This window comes from Dendrobates tinctorius, unplaced genomic scaffold (genome assembly GCF_039654945.1).
Source record: "Dendrobates tinctorius isolate UK_male_01 unplaced genomic scaffold, ASM3965494v1 ptg000114l, whole genome shotgun sequence".
In the NCBI taxonomy this organism is placed as follows: domain Eukaryota; kingdom Metazoa; phylum Chordata; class Amphibia; order Anura; family Dendrobatidae; genus Dendrobates; species Dendrobates tinctorius.
The window spans coordinates 4288417-4316036 of record NW_027361782.1 but is presented as its reverse complement, the minus strand read 5'-3'; the positions used below and the strand labels follow the sequence as shown (position 1 = coordinate 4316036).

The following is a 27620-nucleotide window of genomic DNA, read 5'->3' as shown; positions in this document are numbered from 1 at the left end:
CTACCCAGTCGCCACTTCTCTCGCAAAGCCATCCCAGCCCTCCACCATCATGTGAAAGACCGCATTGTCCATGCACTCAAGCAGTCAGTGAGCGGAAAGGTGCACCTCACAACTGATGCATGGTCCAGTCGGCATGGCCAGGGCCGTTACGTGTCCATCACTGCGCACTGGGTTAATGTGGTGGATGCAGGGTCCACAGGGGACAGCGGTGGTGGGACAGTGCTGCCTAGCCCACGGTATAGAAAACAGTTGGCTGTAGGCGTTCGACCCTCCTCCTCCTCCTCCAGAAGCGAAAGCTCGTCCACAGAGCGCAGTCGTACGAGCACTCCATCTGCAGCTGCCACTGTTGCACACGATGTGTCCCCCTATCGAGCAGCTAGTGGAAAGCGTCAGCAGGCTGTGTTGCAGATGATGTGTTTGGGCGACAGACACACCGCCGAGGTGCTGGCCGAGTACTTGAAGCGACAAACTGAGTCATGGCTGGGCAGTGTACATCTTGAGGCAGGCAAGGTAGTTAGTGATAACGGCCGTAATTTTGTGGCAGCCATAGCCCTTTCAAAACTCAGCCACATACCTTGCTTGGCTCACCTTGAACCTGGTGGTGCAGTGCTTCCTCAAAAATTATCCGGAGTTAACAGCCCTGCTCCAGAAGGTGCGAAGACTGTGCGCGCACATCCGCCGGTCGCCTGTACACTCCGTTCGTATGCAGAAGCTGCAGCGATTGCTCCACCTTCCCAACCACCGCCTCATTATCGACATTGCAACAAGGTGGAACTCCACCCTGCACATGGTGGAGCGGCTGTGCGAGCAGAGGCAGGCCATAATGCATTTGTGGGAGGATACACGGCCAGGCACTTTGAGAGCAGACATGGAGTTGACAGGCGTGCAGTGGTCGAAGCTGAAAGACCTTTGTAAAGTCCTTCAGTGTTTTGAGGAATGCACACGGCTGGTAAGCGCAGACGACGCCATCCTAAGCATGAGCATCCCACTTATGCGTCTGCTCATGCAAACTTTGACGCACCTTAAGGAGCAGGCGTCTGCAGCCAATGTTGATGAGGAGGAAGAGGAGGAGGGAATCCTTGATGACATTCAGCCATTGTCTGCTCAGGGACCTCTCCTGGACGAGGTGGAGGAAGAAGAGGAGGAGGAGGAGGATGATGGGGATGATTACTTAGGGGAGGAGGATGCATCTCGTGGGGCAAGTGAAAATGTAGGCGTGGCAAGGTCTGGTACAGGGTTTGTGCGTGACTGGAGGGATGTGGATTTGCTAGAAAGTGCTCCTCCACCCAGCACTCGCATTGCATCATTGACACCGGGAACATTGGCCCACATGTCATATTATGCCTTGCGGATCCTAAAAAGGGACCCCCGCATTGCCAAAATGATGAACGATGACGACTACTGGTTGGCCAGCATCCTGGATCCACGCTATAAAGGCAAATTACAAAACATCATGCAACAGGAGAACCTTGACCTAATATTGGCTAATAAACAAGCAACTCTGGTAAATCGGTTGCTTGAGGCATTCCCAGCACACAGCAGCGGTGATGGTTCTCACACGAGCCGTACGGGCCGGGGGCAGCTTGGCAGAGGTGTTCGTGGTGCACACAGCAGAAGTGGCGTTGGAGACAGGGGTTTCATGACAATGTTGTGGACTGATTTTTCAAATACCGCTCACACAACTGGTAATACTGCATCGATGGAAAGTGACAGGAGACAGCAGTTGTCAACTATGGTTACAAACTACTTTTCCTCCCATATCGATGTTCTCCCACACAGGTCATTCCCCTTTGACTATTGGGCCGCTAAACTGGACACCTGGCCTGAATTGGCCCAATATGCCTTACAGGAGCTCGCTTGCCCAGCTGCAAGTGTGCTATCGGAAAGAGTCTTCAGTGCAGCTGGATCAATCCTGACAGAAAAAAGGACCCATCTGTCAACCCAAAATGTGGATGATCTAACCTTCATTAAAATGAACCACGCATGGGTTTCCAAGGATTTTGTCCCACCTTCCCCTGATGACACATAGGGTGACAGAAAAATGGCTTGCTTTGGTCCACCTCTTCCTGGTACTTCACCTATTTCACCTTTTGCATCAGCTGAATGTCCAACATCAACATATGCCACTTTCTAAAACTCCCTAACTGTGCTGCCTCCCCCCCATGGCCGGGGTCACCACCTACCGCACAACACCGTGCGAGTGCCGTTGCCCTGGACAGGTGGGTAGGCCGACTCTTGGGCGCGGGCACTGGCACAGGGTCCCTCATAGTGCAATCAAGTGTCTCTGACGGTGGTGGTGCACACCCGCCGTCAGACACACCGCTGTACTATGAGGGGCCCAGTGCCAGTACCGACGCCCACGAGTGGGCCCCCCTTGCTTGGGCAGGGCCCCAGCATTTGCAATCTTTACCTCTCCCTGCTCCTCCGCTGTGTAATCTGGGCCGTCAAATCCATACTGTGCCTGACACCGTCTGAGCCTGCCTCCTGAGACATATATTTTGAATGTGTACGCTATCCATACATGTTATCCAGGGATACGGTACCCTTTCTAACCTTTGTGCAATCACGTGCAATCCATACTGGGCCTAACACCGTCTGAGCCTGCCTCCTGAGACATATATTTTGAATGTGTACGCTATCCATACATGTTATCCGGGGATACGGTACCCTTTCTAACCTTTGTGCAATCACGTGCAATCCATACTGTGCCTGACACCGTCTGAGCCTGCCTCCTGAGACATATATTTTGAATGTGTACGCTATCCATACATGTTATCCAGGGATACGGTACCCTTTCTAACCTTTGTGCAATCACGTGCAATCCATACTGGGCCTGACACCGTCTGAGCCTGCCTCCTGAGACATATATTTTGAATGTGTACGCTATCCATACATGTTATCCAGGGATACGGTACCCTTTCTAACCTTTGTGCAATCACGTGCAATCCATACTGGGCCTAACACCGTCTGAGCCTGCCTCCTGAGACATATATTTTGAATGTGTACGCTATCCATACATGTTATCCGGGGATACGGTACCCTTTCTAACCTTTGTGCAATCACGTGCCATCCATACTGGGCCTAACACCGTCTGAGCCTGCCTCCTGAGACATATATTTTGAATGTGTACGCTATCCATACATGTTATCCGGGGATACGGTACCCTTTCTAACCTTTGTGCAATCACGTGCAATCCATACTGTGCCTGACACCGTCTGAGCCTGCCTCCTGAGACATATATTTTGAATGTGTACGCTATCCATACATGTTATCCAGGGATACGGTACCCTTTCTAACCTTTGTGCAATCACGTGCAATCCATACTGTGCCTGACACCATCTGAGCCTGCCTCCTGAGACATATATTTTGAATGTGTACTCTATCCATACATGTTATCCAGGGATACGGTACCCTTTCTAACCTTTGTGCAATCACGTGCAATCCATACTGGGCGTGAGAACGGCTGGCGAGCTGTTAAGCAAGCTACAGCACCTGTCCAGACAAGTACAGGGATTCCCTAGCGAGGAGACTTATTTGATTGTTTTCAAAGTTGGGACAGCAATTTTTGGGGAGCACTATACTCTGGAGAATGATAGATGGGGCCCACCATACACTGGAACATTCCAAAAGTGGACATCGGACACTGGAGCAGCATTTACAGGGCCCATTATACACTAGAGCATTAGAAATGGGGCCCATTATGTTTGGAGCATTATTTGGGCCCATAAGACAGTGGAGCTTCATCCATGGGGACCAACATATACTGTAGCATTATGTGGAGCTCATCATATACTGTTTCAAACATTATATGGGACCAATGATTCTGTATGGAGAAATAGATGGGCCTCGTCATGAGATGTAAAAAGTGAGGTATTTTTCATTGTACTATACCGCTATTTATCTGCCGTATCGGAGTATGATGAGTTGTGGTATGTGTTAAAGGGGCGCTCTTTCGCCCAGGGCACATGAAAACCTGCAGCCAGCCCTCCCCCCCCCCACAACTTTAGCCAAATAACCCCCATTTTTCAGTGCGTAACTTGTATTATGAAGTTAATTAAGGTTGACAAGCTTAAGAAAGAAGAATTGATGCTTTTGGCATTCAAATGGGCACTGTAGGTGTGTTTCCTGTCCTCCTCTCACTGCCGACTTTTATTCCCCATTGACTTACATTGGGTTTCGTGTTTCGGGACGACCCCGACTTTTCCCTATAATCGGACGATCTTGCTCGACCCGACTTTTGGAAAAGTCGGGTTTCACGAAACGAAACGCGACCCTAAAAAACCAAAAGTCGCTCAACTCTACTGAAAGCTGTTGCACGGAGACAACAAATAGGAAGCACAGGGGCTTATAGAGCTGCATAGATTGTCTGACGTTTCCACATCAAGCAGATTTTCATTTCCCAGCAGTGAAAATTTGGACACCAAATAGCTGGTGCTTTTGTATCGTGGAGGTCCTCGGATACAATACAGGGGTGTTCTTCTGCACCGCCCCTCCTCCAAATGGGTGATCAACTGACGACTATTTTCCATTGTGTTGCGGGGGACTTAAAGTGTTATTATTGTTGTTTTTTTTAATATGTGAATTTTTTTTTTCCCTTCATCTCATTCGCTATTTAACAATATTAGCAATCATGTAATTTTTACACTGCCCACAGAGTACAGATAAATACATATAATATAATTGTATATCTTAATTTTATGTTTGATACTTTTCTACATTTCGCCCTAAGCCCGGATTGAAGCAGCCGGTAACTTCCCTGTGATTTGTGGCTCGGAGCTAATGACAGCAACACTTGCTTCCATGTACAGTGAGGACAATGTGACAACCTTCCGGTTTAGTTGCTGTGTTCAGACCACCTACCTTCCTGGGTCCTATGTTAGGAGCCCCCATCATTCACTGTCACGTGGACCAGTAGTAAAGTGCAAGACACAAAAGCCACAAACACCATTTTCCTTTTGTTTAGTCAAAAATGTCTTTATTTCTTGGTGATGTGATACATGATGACATCAGTATCTAATGGTGTGAGATGAATGTACATTTCTGAACAATGGAAGAAATGGTGAAGAAGACTCCGTTACATCATCAATGTGCGGAATGAGGGCGAGCGATGATGTCATCACCGCAAAAAAAAAGCTTCAGAACAGCTCCGGGAAGGGCTGACACCCATGGGGCCGTGGCTGACACTCATGGGGCCGTGGTTAACACTGATGGGGCCGCAGGTGACACTGATCGGGCTGCGGCTGACACTGATGGGGCTGCGGCTGACACTGATGTGGCCGCAGCTGACATCGGTAGGGCTGCGGCTGACACCGATGGGTCAGTGACATTGGCTCCGTCACCATACACAACTTATGGTCTATGGCTCCTGGCGCAGCACAGATTAGTATCTTCTGTGCTCACTGTCGCCCCTGCTGACTAACGCTTTTGCTTGACCAGCGGAATAAGAGACGTCCATAATTTTGCCCCTACAAGCAAACTAAGCAGAAGGGTCTTTACTGGAGCTGCTCCTTAATATAAACTGTTCACATTGTGGAGTTGTGGAGGCCGCTACATCTTAGTACCGCGTGACGGCCTGTGTGAGATACATGCAAAATATACTATATTAAGGTCATACATTTGCGTAGCACTTTACATTTGCAGCCTGTGGCACAATACCACATCGTCCTCGAAATCTGCGGGCCCCTGAAAAATCACTCAGAAAAACTCTTGAAAACTCTTCCTATTCGTTTGTATTGTAAACCACACTGCCGTCCATGTGTCTTTAGAGAGTTTTTCCAGTCAGTCTGCTGAAGTGGATCCAGATGGAAAACGTTCCAAACATTTCACAACAAAAATTTGCAAAAAACGATAGAAAACCTCTTCAGAGCCACTTCAGGAAATGATGAACTTCCCACAGGAGCATTTTCTGCTGGTTTTTTGATCGCCTCCATAAGCTCCATGTGAACGTAGCCTTAGGCTTCCAGAACGCTGGCCGCTGTAGGATACAAGCCTGATTCATGGCTGGTCATTTCTGACCCGTTTCTCTCGGTTTTATTTCACAAGTATAAGGAATGTCTCCATTTTCTGCTGGTCATTTTCCAATCACACAGGTTACAATGTTTCTCTCAACCAGCGACGGCCCATTATTACTGTGTACATGATAAATGGTGAAACACAATGTAACCACCAAGGACTGGGTGGTCTCATATTGTGGATGTGCCCTGGGGGGATATTAGGTGTCTAGAAATCTCATTAATGGGGGAAATTGGGCCCAGATTCATCTGATATTCCATTAACCGTTACACCGCTGTAGACCCAGAGCCAAGGGACCATTACCAGCCGTCCTTATGGGGCAGGCACAGTAAACCCAAACTCTCCCAAAGTGTAAGAATCTGAGATCTTGGAAGAATCTGACCCCGTAATCTCTTCTGCCCCCTTGCGGTCAGAGACCTGACGGTGGCGAATTGCAGATTTTTCTATCCTCGTTACCCATTGCTGAGCTGTGGGGGAAGCTTTCTGCAGCAGGCGGCCTCCTGATCTGGGACTGGTCTGATCTTTTAAATGTAACCAACCAGCGTCTACAAATGTCAGATCCAATAAGGGAAAAATAAACCTAATTATTGGGTCAGTTTTCAGTTTTCCTTTTTGGAAGAAGCTATAACGTATGATGGACGCTCCACATGGGTTCAGTTCTCAGTCAATGATTTGGCAAGTGTGCGTTTGGTTTGGCCCCATCTGGAGGGGAATGTGCTGAGCTGAGCAGGCTCCATCATGGTGGCTCCCACAGAAGCACAAAGCATTTCAGGAGAACAGTGCTCTATTTTTGCAGGGGGCAGTGATGCGAGGAGGGATTGTAGAAGGGTAAAACAAATTACGGACTGAAAATTGCATAGTGGAAAGTGCAAGGTGCATAGTAGTACAGAGTATTGTAGCAGAGGTATGTAGAAATCTTGTAGGCGGCAGTGCCTTGTACTGATGTGGGGTTAGGTTATGTATCTGTGTAGTAGGAGGAGGCAGTATGTGCACACAATGATATGAATGACAGCTATTACTTTGCATAATCGTTTCTAGTAATTTTATTTCTATGTACTTGGTTACGTTTTCATGTTTTTTAATAGTTACAAGAAGTTTTACTCCATTTATGAACAATCTAGAAAAATTCCAATGCTTTATGTATAGAAACCATTAACCTGTAAAATAGTGACAAAAACTGCAAAACATTTCCCTGGATACATCTGTGTGTAAGCCATTATGGGGGGGAGGGGGCAGAATCCGCTGCTGGAGCCCCTGCATTTATACCATGGACCCACTGGATTTCATACTGTTCGTTGTTCTTTGGCAGAATTATCATAAACTCTGTATGTGCCCCTATGACAACACTTACTGGTCTGCTAGTTTCATTTTATTATCTGGGGCCTGGACCTCACACAAGTCCGTCCAACCTCTTTTATTTTCTTATGACATAAAATTATTTCTCTACTTTACAAGCACAAGTGTGTTCAGTGCTTCCAGAATTGATGGACTAGCAGTGTTGTCATAGGAATGCAAACAGAAGCTCTTTTTGTCAGTCTGGACCTGGAATAAGAAATCCTATTTTTATGGATTTTCCCCTTTATTAAATACATTAACGTGTCCTTAGTAAAGATCTGGCTGTCCCTCCAAGTCTCCCCATAATAGGATCACATGGAGCAGAACATAGAGGAAACCGATAATCCCATAAAAGGTGCATAAAATAACGCTGTCAATAATATATACATATATTAATTTTCCCCAAAAAATGTAAGAACATTGCAATAAACTGAGCGAAAAGTCTTTAAAATCAGTAAAAAGCTGAATATTGTAAATGCAGAATTAGAAAATGACTGGGCGAGAATGAGAAGGTGCGTTCTGGCACCGCGTGGGTGGGCGGTCGCTTTGGTTGCCTACATTTGCTGGGTGCTCACTTTTAGGGTCCGTCAGTAATTTTTTCTCCTGCACTGAATAAAGGATCATTTAGGCACTTAATTAATTACAGTAATCGAGAGGTTTCCAGAACCCGGTCCAAAGAGCCCGGGATTCAAAGAAATGTTCCCCTAGAAACATTGTGGTCGATCAGAGACAAAGCGCCGGTCTGGTGGACCCCCGGCCATGACGATGGTCTCAGATCCTTCATTGGCTCCTTTTACACAGATATGGCTGGTGCCTCTGTGTTCTTATGTCGGGTACATCTAATGAACCTTCTGGGATGCAGAGGAGGGTCTGTGGGTTTGGGGGGTCTATGGAGTCCATATAATATATGACGGGAGGTCCTATGTGCCACGCAGAATGACCTGTGAGCTGAAAGATGGTTTCATGGACCTCATAAGATCTGGAATCCCTGATGTGATATGGACCTGAGCGTATGGTAAAAGCCATGACCTCTTATGCCACCCTGTACTCCATGATCCTCATCTCCTCTCACCCTACTACTGTATTACGTCTTGAGGGTCTGATAGTTCTGTAGGATTGGTCCCTCCGCATAATGATAGATATCTCATGGCTGAAATGTCAGCCGTTCAGGGTTTGTGGCGTCTCCCTACATGGAGTCGGGCTATGGCTGTAGCTGATCCCAGGTGGGCCCTCAGGTGTATATATGTATATAATATATATCAGGGGCAGACATATTCGTGCAAGCGCAGAGGGGCTCTGAGGTCCGGGGGTCACATCCACCTCCAAAGCAGGATAAAGTGTGCATTATGAAGAGCTATTGTTCTGCACAGGGGCTACATATGGCTCTTACACTGTCCGCCAGTGATATCTACATTATTGTATACAGCCTTCAGTCATTGAAACCTCAAACCTGTGCCATTAACTTTCTCCCCTCCACACCCTTAACCCCTTTACCCCCTCTACACAGCAGAGGCGATTGCTTAATGATTGGTGGACTCTGACCGCTGGGGCTGTACTGAGCGGTGGGCACTGACTGGTGGGGCCATACCGAGCGGTGGACTCTGACTGCTGGGGCCGTACAGAGCTGTGGGCTCTGACCGCTGGGGCCGTACAGAGCTGTGGGCTCTGATCGCTGGGGTCGTACTGAGCTGTGGGCTCTGATCGCTGGGGTCGTACTGAGCGGTAGAACACGGGGTCTTTATCCCAGTGATGAAGGCACTCTGCTAGGCAGAGTGCTACTAGCCAGTCCCATGAAGAAGGAATGGAGCCGACATCCAGCATGCACATAATGTGATAATAGTGCCGTGTTCTGCTGATCAGGGCCGTGCTGCAAAACAGGGACAAAAAAGAATATATGCACACAAACAAGGGATCACCAAATATTAATTAATTTTGTTTAGAGAGCTAACAAAAAGTGAAAACACTTAAAAAAACATCCTAAACATTGGACTGCCCAAATTGATTCCAGAATATATACTTTGAAATAAACATAATCCTAGCAGCCAGATAATAATGACGTTACGAATTGATATAATGATCAAAATTCACACACCTTAAATTTTCCATACATGAACCCAAGCACAGTTATAATTCCTAAGCCCTGACAGTGCTGACTATGCATTTTTGTGTCATGGCCACAGAAAATATATATGACCCATAGATTATCCAGAAAACCAAGTAAATATAACTAAATAAAAATATATAATGTTAGCACAATAAGACATAAACTCAGGAAACAAAAAATCAAAAAGGCAGGACAAGAAGCAACCATGGTCTATGTCGCCTTATCGGCCGGCTCCATACATATGGGTTTGAACTCCATTATTCATATTGTTCAAGCCCTGCCATTTTTCCCAGGTTGCTTCTTGTCCTGCCTTTTTGAATTTTGATCATTTTATCAGTTCATAATGTCATTATTATCTGGCTGTTGGGCCAATTTGGGCGGTCCATTGTTTGGATGCTTTTTAAGTGTTTTTAACTTTTTGTTTGCGCTCTAAATAAAATTAATAATTTTTTGGCGATCCCTTGTTTGTGTGCATATTTTCTTTTTCTCCCCCTCTTTGCAATGTGATTTAATGGATATGCATTTAGGTGATCCCATTTAAGTATTGCTCTTTGATGGTGCCTGCTTGCATTTGTATTTTCCTGCTGATCAGGGCCGGCCGCAGGGATAGGACCCCACAGATCAGTGCCTTATCCTCTAAGCCTAATGGTGTCATAAAGGAGATCTAGGGATTCTTAGCTGTAAAGCATGGGAAACAAAGCTCCAATCCTGAGGATAGCTGGTAAATATCACATGGATGGGGGTCCGGACCCCCACCAATCACCTATATGCATGTCCCATGGTCTCTGATCGGCTTTTAGGATTCTTAAGATCCAATGATCTAAAAATGCTGAAACTCTGAAATATCCTGCGACGGAAAGTGTCTGTTCAGCCCGGACACGCAAAGTCTCCGAGGCTTAATGGGCTTTACCATTACAGGCAGCCTTCCTCCCACACAGAGTTTTTCAGCATTTTTTTAAATTGTTTTTTTCTTTTAAACTTTGACATTTTTTCCCTTTTTGAAGCCCATAGAGAAAAAAGCCAAAGAATGGCCACAAAAATGCCAAAATGAAACAGGCTGTGTAGACTCTTCAAGAATTTCCTGTAGACTTTAAGGTGACCGTTCTCTGGCCACAGAGTTCTATACCCCCCAGAATATGGATGGAGACCATGAAAAACCCACCACAGTGCTGTGTGTGCATTGACCCCCGAGTTTAGCCTAACGTTTGGTGTTTTATTGATGATTTTTCCATCACTTTTGCTGTGGTTTGATCTCTGGCCCCAGGCAGCTTACAATTATTGGCGAATTACAGAAATCCCTGCATAAAGCTTTGGTTTGGTTGTGTTGTCAGAGTGGGGGGGGGGTTAGCAGCTTGTGGGGGGTTTTGCAGTACATCGGGGATTTGCAGGATGTGGGGGGGTTCGCAGCACGTGGGGGGATTTTGCAGCACTTGGGAGTGTTTTACAGCACGTGGGGGGTTTTCCAGGAGGTGGAGGAGTTTAGAGGCACGTTGGGTGGTTGCAGGACGTGGGGGGTTTTGCAGGATGTGGGAGGGTTTTGCATCACGTGTGGGTATTTCGCAGCACATGGGTGTGGTTTGCAGCACGTGGGGGCGTTTGCAGGATGTGGGGTGTTCACAGCACGTGGGGGGTTTTGCAGGAGGTGGAGGAGTTTAGAAGCACGTTGGGGGGTGGCAGGACATGGGGGTTTTTGCAGGATGTGGGAGAGTTTTGCATCACTTGTGGGTGTTTTGCAGCACGTGGGGGGGTTGCAGGATGTGGGGAGGTTCACAGCACGTGGGGGGGTTTTGCAGCACGTGGGCGAGTTTGCAGGATGTGGGGGGTTTGCAGCACATGGGTGGGTTTGCAGGATGTGGGGGGGTTCACAGCACATGGGGGGGTTTGCCTCCTCTGCATTTTTCTAAGAACTGTTTAATAAGTTGTTTAATGTAATTTTTTTTGCTCCCATGACTTAATACCAGATAAATCAAATTGGCTTGAATGTGTATTGTCAGAAAAATGTTCTCCTTCCTCCTCCTGGACCGATCATTCATTCTCAGTTCATGGATGAAACCTGTGTTCGGTGAAGACAGATGACCATTTCTGAGAAAGGAGATGACGGATGGTGCTGATAAGACTCTATGGAGAGAGGAGACGATGGAGGCAGACACAGACTGTCAGATACAATCTTTCCTGTGAGGACACTACACCTGATACTAGATGATCAATGTTACTCTACGATCCATGATCCCATAAAAGGGTCCCTAGGGCCAGAAAATTACATGTATTTTTTTGGTGCAGCCTGTGAGCCAAATCCAGCAGAGACTGCAGTAGCGAGAAGGAGAAGTCTTGGTTTGTACTTTTAGTAGCAAGAAGGAGAAGTCTCGCTCCGTAATTTGTATTTCCTATTCCTTTTTAATCCACACCTGGATTTGGCTAAAAAACTGAACCAAACACTGTGTTACTCCAGCCTGAAGGGCCAAGATGGCTGCGCAATGACCAACCTGTGAACAATTAGGAAGTTACTTATATGACTTTGGCCTAAACCTGCCCATGATGGGCCCCCACCCCATTTGTGTGCTCGGCCGGCGGTGTGATTAGCAAAGTTCAGAAGCAGAAAAGTGAATGTGCTAATGATGAATTACTGAGAAGTCGCCATTAGCGGCGCTGCAAGATTATACAATAATGTGAGCAAGGCGGGAGGACTCTGGGGTGCGAACAAGGAGGACTCCGGGGTATGACACAGGGGGACTCCGGGGTACGAGGCGGGAGGACTCTGGGGTACGAGGCGGGAGGACTCTGGGGTACGAGGCGGGAGGACTCTGGGGTACGAGGCGGGAGGACTATGGGGTAAGAGACGGGAGGTCTCCCGCGTACCATGCAGGACTCCTTTTGACCAGGGGTCGCTTCCTGGTTTGCCATCGTTCCTGGAGCCTGGTCATAGTCACAAGTCTTCACTATATATAATAAATCTATAATGCTTTGTATACAATATCTGCACTTCCTTCATGGCACAATAAGATGACAAAAAAGTAACAAATTCATCTGTAACACTGTTAACAAAAAGTTTTAGATTTCTGAAAGGCCAAAATGCATCTCCGCCTGTCGGCGGCTCATCGTGGTTTTTTTGTCGGTGTTTTTGTTTCTTCTTCCCAGTCTGAGTTCTTTGCTCGCTCAGCGATGTTCTGCTCTAATGGTGGAGGGAGCCGTGCCAGAATATGTGTTACGCCTGGAGGCTCATGTCGCCATCACCCTCCCCTGGTGCTGGGAGACTCATGTCGCCACCACCCTCCCCTGGTGCCGGGAGCGTGACCTTTCCAACGCAGGTACCCGATTTTCTGAAAGACAAAATAAAGCCACAGCGTCAGGAGACCGGAGAAACAGGAATCTTTTTCTTTTCTCCTTTGTCAACAGGTCTTCAAAGCGGCGGTGAAAGTATTTGAGATGAATATGTAAATGTTATCTGGAGGCAGAAAGCGAGCGGCTGCGGGACGGGTTCAAGAGTTCTACAATCAGCATTAAATGAGTCTCTTGATCAGAGAATCGGGGTGATAAAAGCGATGGCAGAATGTGTGAACACCGGTCCCCTGGCAATCGCTGAATACTAAACAAATGCAAAGGTAACATCGCCGTTTTCTGGAGGAATCTTGTAACTTTGTCAGAAGACACTTCAAATACCTCTTAAAGTGTGAACACAGAAGATGACAAGAATACACAGGAAGCAAGAAACTACAGAAACAAACTACAGGATGCAGGAAATTACAGGAACAAACTACAGGAAGCGAGAAACTACAGGAACAAACTACATGAAGCGAGAATCTACAGGAACAAACTACAGGAAGATAAAAACTACAGGAACAAACTACAGGAAGTGAGAAACTACAGGAACAAACTACAGGAAGTGAGAAACTACAGGAACAAACTACAGGAAGCGAGAAACTACAGGAACAAACTACAGGGAGATAAAAACTACAGGAACAAACTACATGAAGCGAGAAACTAAAGGAACAAACTACATGAAGCGAGAAACTACAGGAACAAACTACATGAAGCGAGAAACTACAGGAACAAACTACATGAAGCGAGAAACTACAGGAACAAACTACATGAAGCGAGAAACTACAGGAACAAACTACAGGGAGATAAAAACTACAGGAACAAACTACAGGAAGCGAGAAACTACAGGAACAAACTACATGAAGCGAGAAACTACAGGAACAAACTACATGAAGCGAGAATCTACAGGAACAAACTACAGGAAGTGAGAAACTACAGGAACAAACTACAGGAAGCGAGAAACTACAGGAACAAACTACATGAAGTGAGAATCTACAGGAATAAACTACATGAAGCGAGAAACTACAGGAACAAACTACATGAAGCGAGAAACTACAGGAACAAACTACAGGAAGCGAGAAACTACAGGAACAAACTACAGGAAGCGAGAAACTACAGGAACAAACTACAGGAAGCGTGAAACTACAGGAACAAACTACAGGAAGATAAAAACTACAGGAACAAACTACAGGAAGCGCGAAACTACAGGAACAAACTACAGGAAGCGAGAAACTACAGGAACAAACTACATGAAGCGAGAAACTACAGGAACAAACTACATGAAGTGAGAATCTACAGGAACAAACTACAGGAAGTGAGAAACTACAGGAACAAACTACAGGAAGCGAGAAACTACAGGAACAAACTACATGAAGCGAGAAACTACAGGAATAAACTACATGAAGCGAGAATCTACAGGAACAAACTACATGAAGTGAGAAACTACAGAAACAAACTACAGGAAGCAAGAAACTACAGGAACAAACTACAGGGAGATAAAAACTACAGGAACAAACTACAGGAAGCGAGAAACTACAGGAACAAACTACATGAAGCGAGAAACTACAGGAACAAACTACATGAAGCGAGAAGCTACAGGAACAAACTACATGAAGCGAGAAACTACAGGAACAGACTACATGAAGCGAGAAACTACAGGAACAAACTACAGGGAGATAAAAACTACAGGAACAAACTACAGGAAGCGAGAAACTACAGGAACAAACTACATGAAGCGAGAAACTACAGGAACAAACTACATGAAGCGAGAAACTACAGGAACAAACTACATGAAGTGAGAATCTACAGGAACAAACTACAGGAAGTGAGAAACTACAGGAACAAACTACAGGAAGCGAGAAACTACAGGAACAAACTACATGAAGCGAGAATCTACAGGAATAAACTACATGAAGCGAGAAACTACAGGAACAAACTACATGAAGCGAGAAACTACAGGAACAAACTACAGGAAGCAAGAAACTACAGGAACAAACTACAGGAAGCGAGAAACTACAGGAACAAACTACAGGAAGCGCGAAACCACAGGAACAAACTACAGGAAGATAAAAACTACAATAACAAACTACAGGAAGCGCGAAACTACAGGAACAAACTACAGGAAGCGAGAAACTACAGGAACAAACTACATGAAGCGAGAAACTACAGGAACAAACTACATGAAGCGAGAATCTACAGGAACAAACTACAGGAAGTGAGAAACTACAGGAACAAACTACAGGAAGCGAGAAACTACAGGAACAAACTACATGAAGCGAGAAACTACAGGAACAAACAACATGAAGCGAGAATCTACAGGAACAAACTACATGAAGTGAGAAACTACAGAAACAAACTACAGGAAGCAAGAAACTACAGGAACAAACTACATGAAGCGAGAAACTACAGGAACAAACTACAGGAAGCGAGAAACTACAGGAACAAACTACAGGAAGCGAGAAACTACAGGAAGCGCAAAACTACAGGAACAAACTACAGGAAGAGAGAAACTACAGGAACAAACTACATGAAGCGAGAAACTACAGGAACAAACTGCAGGAAGAGAGAAACTACAGGAACAAACTACATGAAGCGCGAAACTACAGGAACAAACTACATGAAGCGCGAAACTACAGGAACAAACTACATGAAGCGAGAAACTACAGGAACAAACTACAGGAAGCGACAAACTACAGGAACAAACTACAGGAAGTGCGAAACTACAGGAACAAACTACAGGAAGCGAGAAACTACAGGAACAAACTACATGAAGCGAGAAACTACAGGAACAAACTACAGGAAGCGAGAAACTACAGGAACAAACTACATGAAGCGAGAATCTACAGGAACAAACTACAGGAAGCGAGAAACTACAGGAACAAACTACATCAATACAAAAAAAAGATGATCAGAATGCCAAAGTTTCAGTAATCAATGTAAAAAAAAATTATTTATAACAATAGTAAAAAATCTATAACACCAACATGGGGAGAGACAGAATGGAAAACACTTGCTAGTGCGGTTCCAGAAACACACACAAAGGGACGCACACGTCTAGGCATGGGAAATATTGGCGCCTATGCATATACAGATGAAGCAGTTTTAGACAGCATTTAATATAGGCTTACATTTATATCCTCAGGGCTATTAGTAGGGCATATTGCCCAAAATTCCCATAATTATTCCCTTACATAGGCATATACATGAAGAGGGAATCCCACCACTGAACTACCAACCTCCCATAGCCATATCATTACCCACAATGGGAAGGGACAGTGCCTGATCAAAAATATATAATCATCGGTGGATGTCAGCAGACAGCGGCTGTGCCAATGCCCAGAGGGAGTGCGTCTGCCCAGACGCGCGTTTTGGACCTTCCTTTCTCAAGGGGCGGAACGCAGAAGCTACAGAAAGCGAGAAAATACAGGAACAAACTCCGCGATCTTCTCCTGCATATGAGACCGTAACCTAGATTATGACGGGAGCGTTCAGCCATCGCGTTTATTATGGGGGTCTCCCAGGAGGACTCTATTCCTTCCTCCATGGGGACAAATCTCATGGGCGCCCAATGCTAACCAGCAAAACCTGTGTACACCAGAATGTCCGCATTATGTGAGCTTAGAGATGGAGCATGCCCAGATTGCACTGCCCCATCTTAAAGCAGCATGATGTAGGGGCTGCTTGCTGTCATTTATTTAATCCCTTTTGTTGCGCAGACATAGCAGAGCTCTGAATGCTGATCCCTGTATAACCCAGCCCACACCATCGATTGGCAACTTTCTGTGTACACTGTGCATAGGCAGAAAGCGACCAATTAGTGGTTTGATCGGGGTTGGACTACAAGGCAGCAGGTTTATTAGTCGTTTAATGATAATCTTCTGCCAATAAAACTACAGCAAGCAGCCCAGTAAGTATACACATCTGGAATCAGTGTCTCTGCCCCGGCATTAAGACATTATTCCATTGACCATGGATTGATGAGGCCACGGCTGCTTCCATTACTAGGCCAATTATTAGGAAACTGACAGTGAACATATTGTATATTCACCTCCGATTCCAACGCATGGATTATACACACGTGGTCAAAATTGTTGGTACCCCTTGTTTAATGACAGAAAAACCCACAATGGTGACAGAAATAACTTGAATCTGATAAAAGTAATAATAAATCAAAAATCTATGAAAATGAATAAATGAAAGTCAGACATTGCTTTTCAACCATGCTTCCACAGAATAAAATAAAAAAAATAAAACTCATGAAATAGGCCTGGACAGAAATGATGGTACCTGTAACTTAATATTTTATTGCACAACCTTTAGAGGCAATCACTGCAATCAAACGATTCCTGTAACTGTCAGTGAGACTTCTGCACCTCTCCACAGGTATTTTGGCCCACTATTTTTGTAATAAATTACTAAAAGGACTCAGAATGAATGTTGAATCCAAGTGCAAGCACTCGATGCATCATGGTGTGGCATATGTAAGTGTACCGACTTGTCTACATTCCTGTACCATGGTGCGCTCTGCTATTTACGTAGGGGGAATGCAGGGGGAATGCAGTACCGCTCTATTCAAGGGAATGTCAGCTTCAGTTCTCCTGCACAACTTGGTGCTAAGGTCCTCATGGGATGAAAAGGCCGCGAATGAGGCAGCAGTGGGGGTGACTAGCTGGCTGGAGTTAGGTATTGTTTCAATAGAGTGCAGAACTCCGAGTTGGAAATTCTTTGGTGGTAATATGAGCCAACATATTGTCATGAGACAAATCTTATTAGGGCCATCTGACCCCTGGAGCGCAGGAAGAGAAGAGACCACCTGACTTCACAACATCTCCACATGTAGTTACCTAAACCAGCCAAAATACGAGGCCCCAGTCCAGTGCCAGCGGTTCTGGCTCCAAACAAACCTGTTCTCACCCAGCTGTAGACCCCAGAATTGTGAGTTTTGGGGCTAAAGCTTGACCGTGGACTAAAGGCCCTGTTACACACAGCGATATCGCTGGCGAGATCGCTGATTTTGTGACATGATTTTGATATCGCTGTGTGTGACATCCAGCAGCGACCGGCCCCCCCGCCAGGTATCGCTGATCATGCTGGATCGTCCTGGCCCGTTTTTTCATCGCTGGTCTCCCGCTGGCCAGCGCGCATCGCTGCGTGTGGCAGCGGGAGCCAGGGATCAGCGACGCTGCACGCTGGTATCCAACGTAAACATCAGGTTTCTAAGGGCCGCGCGGCTCTTAGAAACCCGATGTTTACGTTGGATACCAGCGTGCAGCGTCGCTGGTCCTGATCACTGGAGGGGCTGTCTATGTGACAGCTCACCAGCGATCAGCCTAACATGTCCCAGCGATCCCATCCATGTCGGATCGTTGGTGGGATCGCTGGGACATCGTTATGTGTAACAGGGGCTTAAGAGGTGTGAACAAGCTCTGAGCAAATAAAGACAATTTTGTCCGGTCTTGTTGTTCAGCTGCCACTTCTGATTTATTATATTGTCACAAGTGATGAGCAAGTGTGCCCAGATACTAAGGGTATGTGCACACGTTGTGGATTCTACCGCAGATCCGCAGTGGATTTGGCCTTGCGGGTCCGCAGCAGAATCTCCTGCATTGTACAGTAGCATTAAAGTCAATGGAAATTGAAAAATGCTGTACACATGCTGCGGAAAATCCGGGCGGAAACGCTGCGGGTTCATTTCCGCAGCATGTCAATTCGTTGGGCGGATCTGAAGCGTTTCTGCACCCATTGACTTGCATTGATCCGCATCAAAACCGCAGGTCTAAAAAAGATCTGCGGTTTTGCTGCGGATGAAACGCTGCAGATCGGGAGGGGAGAAGAGTGTGGGCGGAGTGTGAGCGTTGACTATGTGCATGTATGGTGTGTGGGCGGTGACTGTGTGCGTGTATGGGCCTATGTGTGTGTGGGGGGGGGTTGCCGGGGCTGTGCGGTGGTCATCGGGCCTGTGCGGGCGGTCTGCCAGGGCTGTGTGGTGGTCATCAGTTCTGTGCGGTGGTCATCGGGCCTGTGCGGGGGTCTGCCGGGGCTGTGCGGTGGTCATCGGCGCTGTACAGTGGTCATTGGGCCTGTGCGGGGGGTCTGCCGATGCTGTGCAGTGGTCATCGGACGTGTGCGGGGGGTCTGCCGGGGCTGTGCGGTGTTCATCGGGGGTGTGCGGTGGTCATCGGGTCTGTGCGGGGTTTTCCGGGGCTGTGCGGTGGTCATCGGGCCTGTGCGGGGGGGTCTGCTGGGGCTGTGCGGTGGTCATCGGACCTGTGCGGGGGGTCTGCCGGGGCTATGCAGTGGTCACCGGGCCTGTGCGGGGGTTGCCGGACCTGTGCGGGAGGGTCTGCTAGGCCTGTGCGGGGGGGGGGTGGTGTCTGCGTGTGTGTGTATGTGTATGTAGGCATCGTCCGATGGGACTACAAGTCCCTTCGGGCTATGCCTGCTACCCTGATAGTGATTGACACATTAGCCAATGATGGGACAGTAGTAGAGCTTGCTCCAATAACACGATATCCGAGCACACCCAGATACTCAGATAACACCAGAGCATTCTCCAATAACACGATATCCGAGCACACCCAGATACTCAGATAACACCAGAGCATTCTCCAATAACACGATATCCGAGCACACTCAGATAAAACCGGAGTGAGCTCCAATAACACGATATCCGAGCACACCCAGATACTCAGATAACACCGGAGTGAGCTCCAATAACACGATATCCGAGCACACCCAGATACTCAGATAACACCGGAGTGAGCTCCAATAACACGATATCCGAGCACACCCAGATACTCAGATAACACCGGAGTGAGCTCCAATAACACGATATCCGAGCACACTCAGATACTCAGATAACACCAGAGCATTCTCCAATAACACGATATCCGAGCACACTCAGATAAAACCGGAGTGAGCTCCAATAACACGATATCCGAGCACACCCAGATACTCAGATAACACCGGAGTGAGCTCCAATAACACGATATCCGAGCACACCCAGATACTCAGATAACACCGGAGTGAGCTCCAATAACACGATATCCGAGCACACCCAGATACTCAGATAACACCGGAGTGAGCTCCAATAACACGATATCCGAGCACACTCAGATACTCAGATAACACCAGAGCATTCTCCAATAACACGATATCCGAGCACACTCAGATAAAACCGGAGTGAGCTCCAATAACACGATATCCGAGCACACCCAGATACTCAGATAACACCGGAGTGAGCTCCAATAACACGATATCCGAGCACACCCAGATACTCAGATAACACCGGAGTGAGCTCCAATAACACGATATCCGAGCACACTCAGATACTCAGATAACACCTGAGCATGCTCCAATAACTCGATATCCAAGCACGTCCAGATACTCAGCGCAGTGAGCTCCAATAATACGATATACGAGGACGTTCGCTCATCACAAATTGTCACCATGAAAACTCTTCCAATCAAAAAGCAAACAAATCCTGTAATATTTCCTGCCCCAGAACAAGTGTAAACTTATCACCACATTTTTCCAGTGTAACTTGCATTAAAAATAGATTGGGCTCCTCAGGGTACGAGCAAATTAATTAAACATTATCAGAAAAAAAGGATTTTAACGAGCGGCTGAGAATCACTTAAATATGGCTTCATTACATCTAATCTGCGCTCAAACGAGAAGGTGCCGGCGTATTGTACGGCTGCCTCCATGATGTGCTCTGCGCTCAGACGAGAAGGTGCCACAGCATTGTACGGCCGCCGCCATGATGTGCTCTGCACTCAGACGAGAAGGTGCTGCAGCATTGTATGGCCGCCTCCATGATGTGCTCTGCACTGAGATGAGAAGGTGCCACAGTATTGTTCGGCCGCCTACATGATGTGCTCTGCGCTCAGACGAGAAGGTGCCACAGCATTGTACGGCCGCCTCCATGATGTGCTCTGCGCTCAGACGAGAAGGTGCCACAGCATTGTACGGCCGCCGCCATGATGTGCTCTGCACTCAGACGAGAAGGTGCCGCAGCATTGTACAGCCTCCGCCATGATCTGCTCTGCACTGAGATGAGAAGGTGCCACAGTATTGTACGGCCGCCTCCATGATGTGCTCTGCACTGAGATGAGAAGGTGCCACAGTATTGTTCGGCCGCCTACATGATGTGCTCTGCGCTCAGACGAGAAGATGCCACAGCATTGTATGGCCGCCTCCATGATCTGCTCAGCACTCAGACGAGAAGGTGCCACAGCATTGTATGGCCGCCTCCATGATGTGCTCTGCACTGAGATGAGAAGGTGCCACAGCATTGTACGGCCGCCTCCATGATGTGCTCTGCACTCAGACGAGAAGGTGCCACAGCATTGTACGGCCGCCTCCATGATGTGCTCTGCACTCAGACGAGAAGGTGCCGCAGCATTGTACGGCCGCCGCAATGATGTGCTCTGCGTTCAGACGAGAAGGTGCCACAGCATTGTACAGCCTCCGCCATGATGTGCTCTGCACTGAGATGAGAAGGTGCCACAGTATTGTTCGGCCGCCTACATGATGTGCTCTGCGCTCAGACGAGAAGATGCCGCAGCATTGTACGGCCGCCGCCATGATGTGCTCTGCACTCAGACGAGAAGGTGCCGCAGCATTGTACTGCTGCCTCCATGATGTGCTCTGCACTCAGACGAGAAGGTGCCGCAGCATTGTACATCTGCCTTCTTGATGTGCTCTGCACTGAGATGAGAAGGTGCCACAGTATTGTTCGGCCGCCTACATGATGTGCTCTGCACTCAGACGAGAAGGTGCCACAGCATTGTACGGCCGCCGCAATGATGTGCTCTGCACTCAGACGAGAAGGTGCCGCAGCATTGTACTGCTGCCTCCATGATGTGCTCTGCACTCAGACGAGAAGGTGCCGCAGCATTGTACATCTGCCTTCTTGATGTGCTCTGCGCTCAGACGAGAAGGTGCCGTAGCATTGTACGGCCGCATTCATGATGTGCTCTGCGTTTAGACGAGAAGGAGCCGCAGCATTGTACGGCCGCCTCCATGATGTGCTCTGCGATGAAATGAGAAGGTGCCGCAGTATTGTACGGCTGCCTTCATGATGTGCTCTGCGTTCAGACGAGAAGGTGCCGCAGCATTGCACGGCCGCCTTCATGATGTGCTCTGTGTTCAGACGAGAAGGTGCCGCAGCATTGTACAGCCACCTCCATGATGTGCCGCTATTGTGCCTTTATCACTACAGTAAAAGGTCAGCAGATAGGGAGGGGTCCCAATGTTTTGTGCCCTGGACCTTCCACAATCCACACGTGCCGGGAGGACGCTGCCTCCGATATATTATAACTGTTGGCGGTGCAGCCTTGCTCCAAGGGTCATGGCCCCAGCAATAAACACCTTTCCATATCTAAGCAGATTGGCCTCTCTGACCTTTCCTGGCACCTGCGCACTGCAGCACTCTGCTCTGCTCGCAACAGGGCAGAGCATTACGCCTGTGCCGAAGCAGCAACAGGAAGCAAAGAAGAGGACGTCATCGCTAGAAGATGGGAGGTGCCGGACCCAGACCGCGACACCCATCGGACCCAGACCGGACCCGAACCGCCCCTGGGTGAGTATAATATAACTTGATTTTCTTCTCTTTCAGGTTACATCGGGGGCTTATCTACAGCATTACAGAATGCATTACAGAATGCTGCAGATAAGCCCCTGATGGTGGTGGCCGAAGCTTAATGGGCAAAAAATTGGTGACAGTTTCCCTTTAACCCCATAGAGAATCTATGGGGTATTGTCAAGAGGAAGATGAGAGACACCAGACCCAACAATGCAGACGAGCTGAAGGCTGCTACCTGGGCTTCCATAACACCTCAGCAATGCCACAGTCTGATCACCTCCATGCCACGCCGCATTGATGCAGTAATTGATGCCAAAGGAGCCCCGACCAAGTATTGTAAGCCATAATCATCAACATTAACAGAAATAAACACGTGAAATAGATCACTCTGTAATGACTCTATCTAATATGAGTTTCACTTTTGTATTGAAGAACTGAAATAAATTAACTTTTTGATGATATTCTAATTTTGTCAGATGCATCTGTACCTTACACATGGACTAGATCTCATACACATGCTAGATCACCATGTATAATGTACTCTATACATGGACTAGATCACCATACACACACTAGATCACCATGTAACATACACATGGACTAGATCTCATACACAGGCTAGATCACCATGTACTTATACATGGGCTACATTTCCATATACAGGGTATCTCCATAGGAGCAGAGGGTGGTTGCGAAACCTGTGAACGTGTTGGCTGTTTACAGCTTGTAGCCACCTGTAAGCTCTTTGGCTGATGAAACCTTGTCTGGATGTTCCATCAGGGCCCAACAGACACAATCATCTCTGATACAGGATCCCTGGGGACAGCAGTGACTTCCAGCATCTACACACAGTTTTCTATTCAGCTCATGGTGATTAACTGCTGTGTACTTGGAGCAGGGACATCAAGCAATAACCTGAGGTTTTGAGAAACTTTTCCTGGGACAGAAGGAGTTAAAAACAAGTGGTGTCATAAATAATATAGCAGGTTATAGATCTGGTGACAGGAGGTGGAAACTGAGATCTAAAGAAAACAGGTGCAAAATTCAGAGAATAAATGCCACACTGCCACCTAGCATCTTATCACTTTACTGCCACTTAGCATCTCACTGTTCCCTCTGCTGCCCTGAGGAGGCTTCTGCCAGCTCACGGCTCCCACTGCCGTCTTGTGGCTCCCACTGCAATCTTTTGGATCCCACTGCTGTCTCATGGCTCTTACTGGCATCTTGTGGCTCCCACTGGCGTCTTTTGGTTCCCTTTGCTGTCTCTTGGCTCCCACTGGCGTCTCATGGCTACCACTGCCACTTATCACATTGTGGCTCCTTCTACTGCCTGGCTGCACCCATTGGAATGTTGTGGCGGACACTGCCTTCTTGTGGCTACCACTGGAGTAATGTGGCTCCCACTGACATCTTGTGGCTCCTACTGGTGTCTCGTGGCTCCCACTGGCATCTTGTGGCTCCCACTGACGTCTCATGGCTCCCATTGGTGTCTTGTGGCTAGCACTGCCATTATCACATGGTGGCTCCTTCTACCGCTTTGCTGCTCCCACTGGAATATTGTGACTGACTCTGCCATCTTGTGGCTACCAATGGAGCATTGTGACTCATACGGAGTTTTGTGGCTCCCTCTGCCACCTCATGGCTCCCACTGACATCTTTTGGCTCCCACTGTCACTTTGTGCTTACTTTTGCCGCCTTGTGGCTCCCACTGCCACCTGGCAGCTTCAGGCTCAGTAGAGACAGCCACAATTTGAGTTATGAGGCAGTCACAGTTAATCCTGTTGAGCCTATTTTACTGGTGCCAATTTTAATAATCTGCCACAAAGGGTTTATTTACAAAGACTGAGGATTCCATGGCATGAGTGTGGCCACCAGCTGTCAGGACATCCCCATTCCTATCAGATTGAAGGCAGATCCTCAAGAATTTTTCAGTTTTAGAAACAGTTATTAACTTTGTTGCAATAGACAATTTTCAATCCCGAGATCACAACATATCAGCAAATAATTGTGGTGAGGATGATTTTGGTTGTGGGTGAAGCCTCCAGTCCTGATTTTGACAGCATACGTAACATTTCTACCATTACTGCTGCATCTTTGTAATCCACGCATTGATATCTTTACTTGCAGTTCCGCCTCTGACCTCTTGGTTTGCTGTTAAAGGAAATTATCCCTATAGCCATTCTTCTAAAGCAATTGTCAGTCACATGACACACCCTAGAGTCCCATCATGTGGTGTAAATCAGTATTGCAGTCATTTCCACTAATCTCTATTTTCCTCCAGAGTTGCAACATTGACATAAAACTTAATCATGCAGACCAATTAAGATCTGATGCAGGTATCCTCAGTATAGACTATGGTCTCTGTACATTAAGTTTATAATAAAAAGTCATTATAAGATAAGGCGAGGAGGTGAGCTGTGACATCACCTATTGTGAATGGTGGATCCTGTGTTATCTACTGTATATAGAGGTGATATCAGTCATTGTACTGGAGGAGGAGGTGAGCTGTGTCATCACCTATTGTAAATGGTGGATCCTGTGATAACACCTCTATATACAGTAGATAACACAGGATGCAGCACATCATCCACATTTCTACAGGTCTTCTAAACTGTATGGCTAGTTACAATTGTGAATATCAAAAGCTTTCAGAAGTGTTAGGCCATGTGCACACACAGCATTTTTGCAGTGTTTTTTTTCCTGCTTCATTTTTTTGTGTAGAGAAGAAGCTGCGTTTTCCTGGACCAGCATAAGCTATGAGATTTCAGGAATCTCCTGCACACATGGCTTTTTTTTTTTGTTAACTGCGTTTGAGAACTGTTTGGGGAACCTGTCACCAGGTTTGGCCGATATGGGATAAGAGGAAAAGACCACCACCTTTCAGGCCTGATACAGTCTATAATGCTGTATATCTGCCCCCAACCCGACCTGAAATATAAGAAAAAGAACTTTTATTATAGTCCACCGGGCGGTCCGGTCCGAGTGGTGGCGCATCCCTATATCGCGCTCCTGCCTTGTTGAGGGCTCTTTGACCTTTCCCGGCACCTGCACACTGCAGAGAAGTACGCCTGCCTAGGAGTGCAATGTCGGGGAGCCTGTGTGGAAGATGTAGGGATGCGTCATCCACATGAAGCAAGAAGGAAGGCGGCAATCGTAAGAAGATGGGAGGCACCGCACCTAGAGCAGCGACACCCCTCGGACCGGACCGCCCTCAGGGCAGTATAATAAAAGCTCTTCTTCTTATGTTTCAGGTTGGGGGCAGATATAGAGCATTATAGACTGTTATATATCAGGCCTGAAAGGTGGTGGTCTTATCCTCTTATCCCATATCGGCCAACCCTGGTGACAGGACCCCTTCAAACACTTCTCAAATTCATCAACAGCATTGGGGTGGGAGGGACACTTGTCCATGGATCACAAGTACTAGCCAAAGACCAACCTATTTAGGTTAACATTTGTCTTTGGTGGGGCCCCTCATATTTCCTTGGTGGGGCCTCATATGCAAAGAGATAAGGGGGATCCACCAAAGAAATATGGAGGGCGCCACCAAGGAGGTATGTGGGCTCCCACCTAGGAGATGTGGGAGTCCTCACCAAGAAGGTAAGGGGAGCACCAAAGAGATATGAGGGCCCCACCATGGAGGTATGTGGGGACCCACCTAGGAGATATGGAAGGCCCCACCAAGGAGATGTGGGGGGCCTAACCAATGAGGTAAGGGGAGCACCAAAGCGATATGAGGGCCCCACCTAGGAGGTACCATATGTGGAGACTCACCTAGGAGGTATGTGGGCTCCCACCTAGGAAGTATGGAGGGCCCCACCTAGAAGAAGTGGAGGGCCCCACCAAGAAGGTATGAGGGCTTCATCCTAGGAGGTATGCAGGGCCCCATCAAGAGGATGTGGGGGCCTCACCAAGGAGGTAAAGGGAGCGCCACCAAAGAGATATGAGGATCCCACCTAGGCGGTATGTGGGGACCCAACTAGGAGGTATGGAGGGCCCCATCAAGGAGATGTGGGGGCCCCCATGAAAGAGATATGTGAGCCCCGCCAAGCAGGCATAACCAGGAAGCTGCCATCGACATGCCGAGACATTGGCGTCAGATAGTGACCGGAGTGTGAAGGTTTTGTCATGATCACGTGTGTCAGGACGCAGATGTTTCCGCAAGGCGAACCCATGTGACACACGTGACCCTGGATACACCGCCTTCAGTGGGGAGCATTTAAATAATAAAACGTGCAGGTGGATACGCCGCCTCCACCTGGCGAATTTGGGTATTACACGTTATATACATAAAATCTGGAAACCCCGCCTCCAGTACGGCGAATTTAAATAATAAAGGGGGAACCTGGGAAACTTTAACAATGGTGGGCCCTGCGATAGGGAATGGGGGACGTGGAGACCTCCTAAGCTCCCCTGAGCCAGTGTCCCTGCACTCCTGACATTCCCTATACAGGCTCCGAACCTGTCGCCGCACGCGTACCTTAACGCCCTTGCTCACCCTGACCCTAAACCCTCACTAGGGAATGGGTCGGTGCGGAGACTAATCCCACCACTGCACTAATAACACATGAGGAAAGAGACAATACAGGGGAAACACCACTTAGCTTTGCTCTGTTGCGTGCGCTCCCAGCAACAGAGCCCTCCACCTGAGTGCATCTTCTCCTCCACCTGGATCCATCACCATAACAGGATCCTTCACCTTAGTGCAGCCTTGGAGCAGAGTCCACCACCAGTTGCAGCTGCTTAGTACCAGAGTCCCAAGGAAGTGTTCAGCTTCTGCCACGAAGTCGAGCATGCTTGAGTCCAGCTCAGCAACCAAGTCCCACATGGTGAGTGCCACTCTCCATAGTCGCCACTCCACCAGCCCATGCAGACACTTCCCGCTGACACCATTACTGCGACTCCACCACGCCATGCCAGCCCTTCGTCCAGACACCATAGCTAAAACACGTCCCCCCTGGCTAAGCTGCGCAGGACTCCTCACCAGCTCCATCCTTCCTCCAGGCTCTCCAACTCAGAGTGAAACACAAACTCACTATATCACAGGCAGCAATTGCACACCCCTAGCACACCTTTATAGGGTGTCACACCTGATACATGATTAAGTGCACAAAAACCTAAAGTGCAATATCAAAACCACCACCGGGGACAGTCAAGACACCTTGGAACTTTCCAAAGTAAAAAAAGTTTACCCAGTGCAATTTAAAACTGTCAGATCATGACAGTACCCCCTCCTTAATGAGGGGCCTCTGGACCCTCAAGACC

At 47.6% G+C, this 27620-nt stretch overlaps 1 protein-coding gene across 1 annotated transcript in view; it reads right to left on the bottom strand.

Moving 5' to 3' along the window:
• Window positions 1-7040: 7040 nt before the first annotated feature.
• DIAPH2 (diaphanous related formin 2) overlaps window positions 7041-27620 on the bottom strand; it is a 1634550-nt gene continuing 1613970 nt past the window's right edge. The window contains exon 28 of the mRNA XM_073589845.1: window positions 7041-12768. Within this exon, the coding sequence (XP_073445946.1) occupies window positions 12704-12768 (65 nt within the window). The 3' untranslated portion in view covers window positions 7041-12703. The remainder of the gene's footprint in view (window positions 12769-27620) is intronic.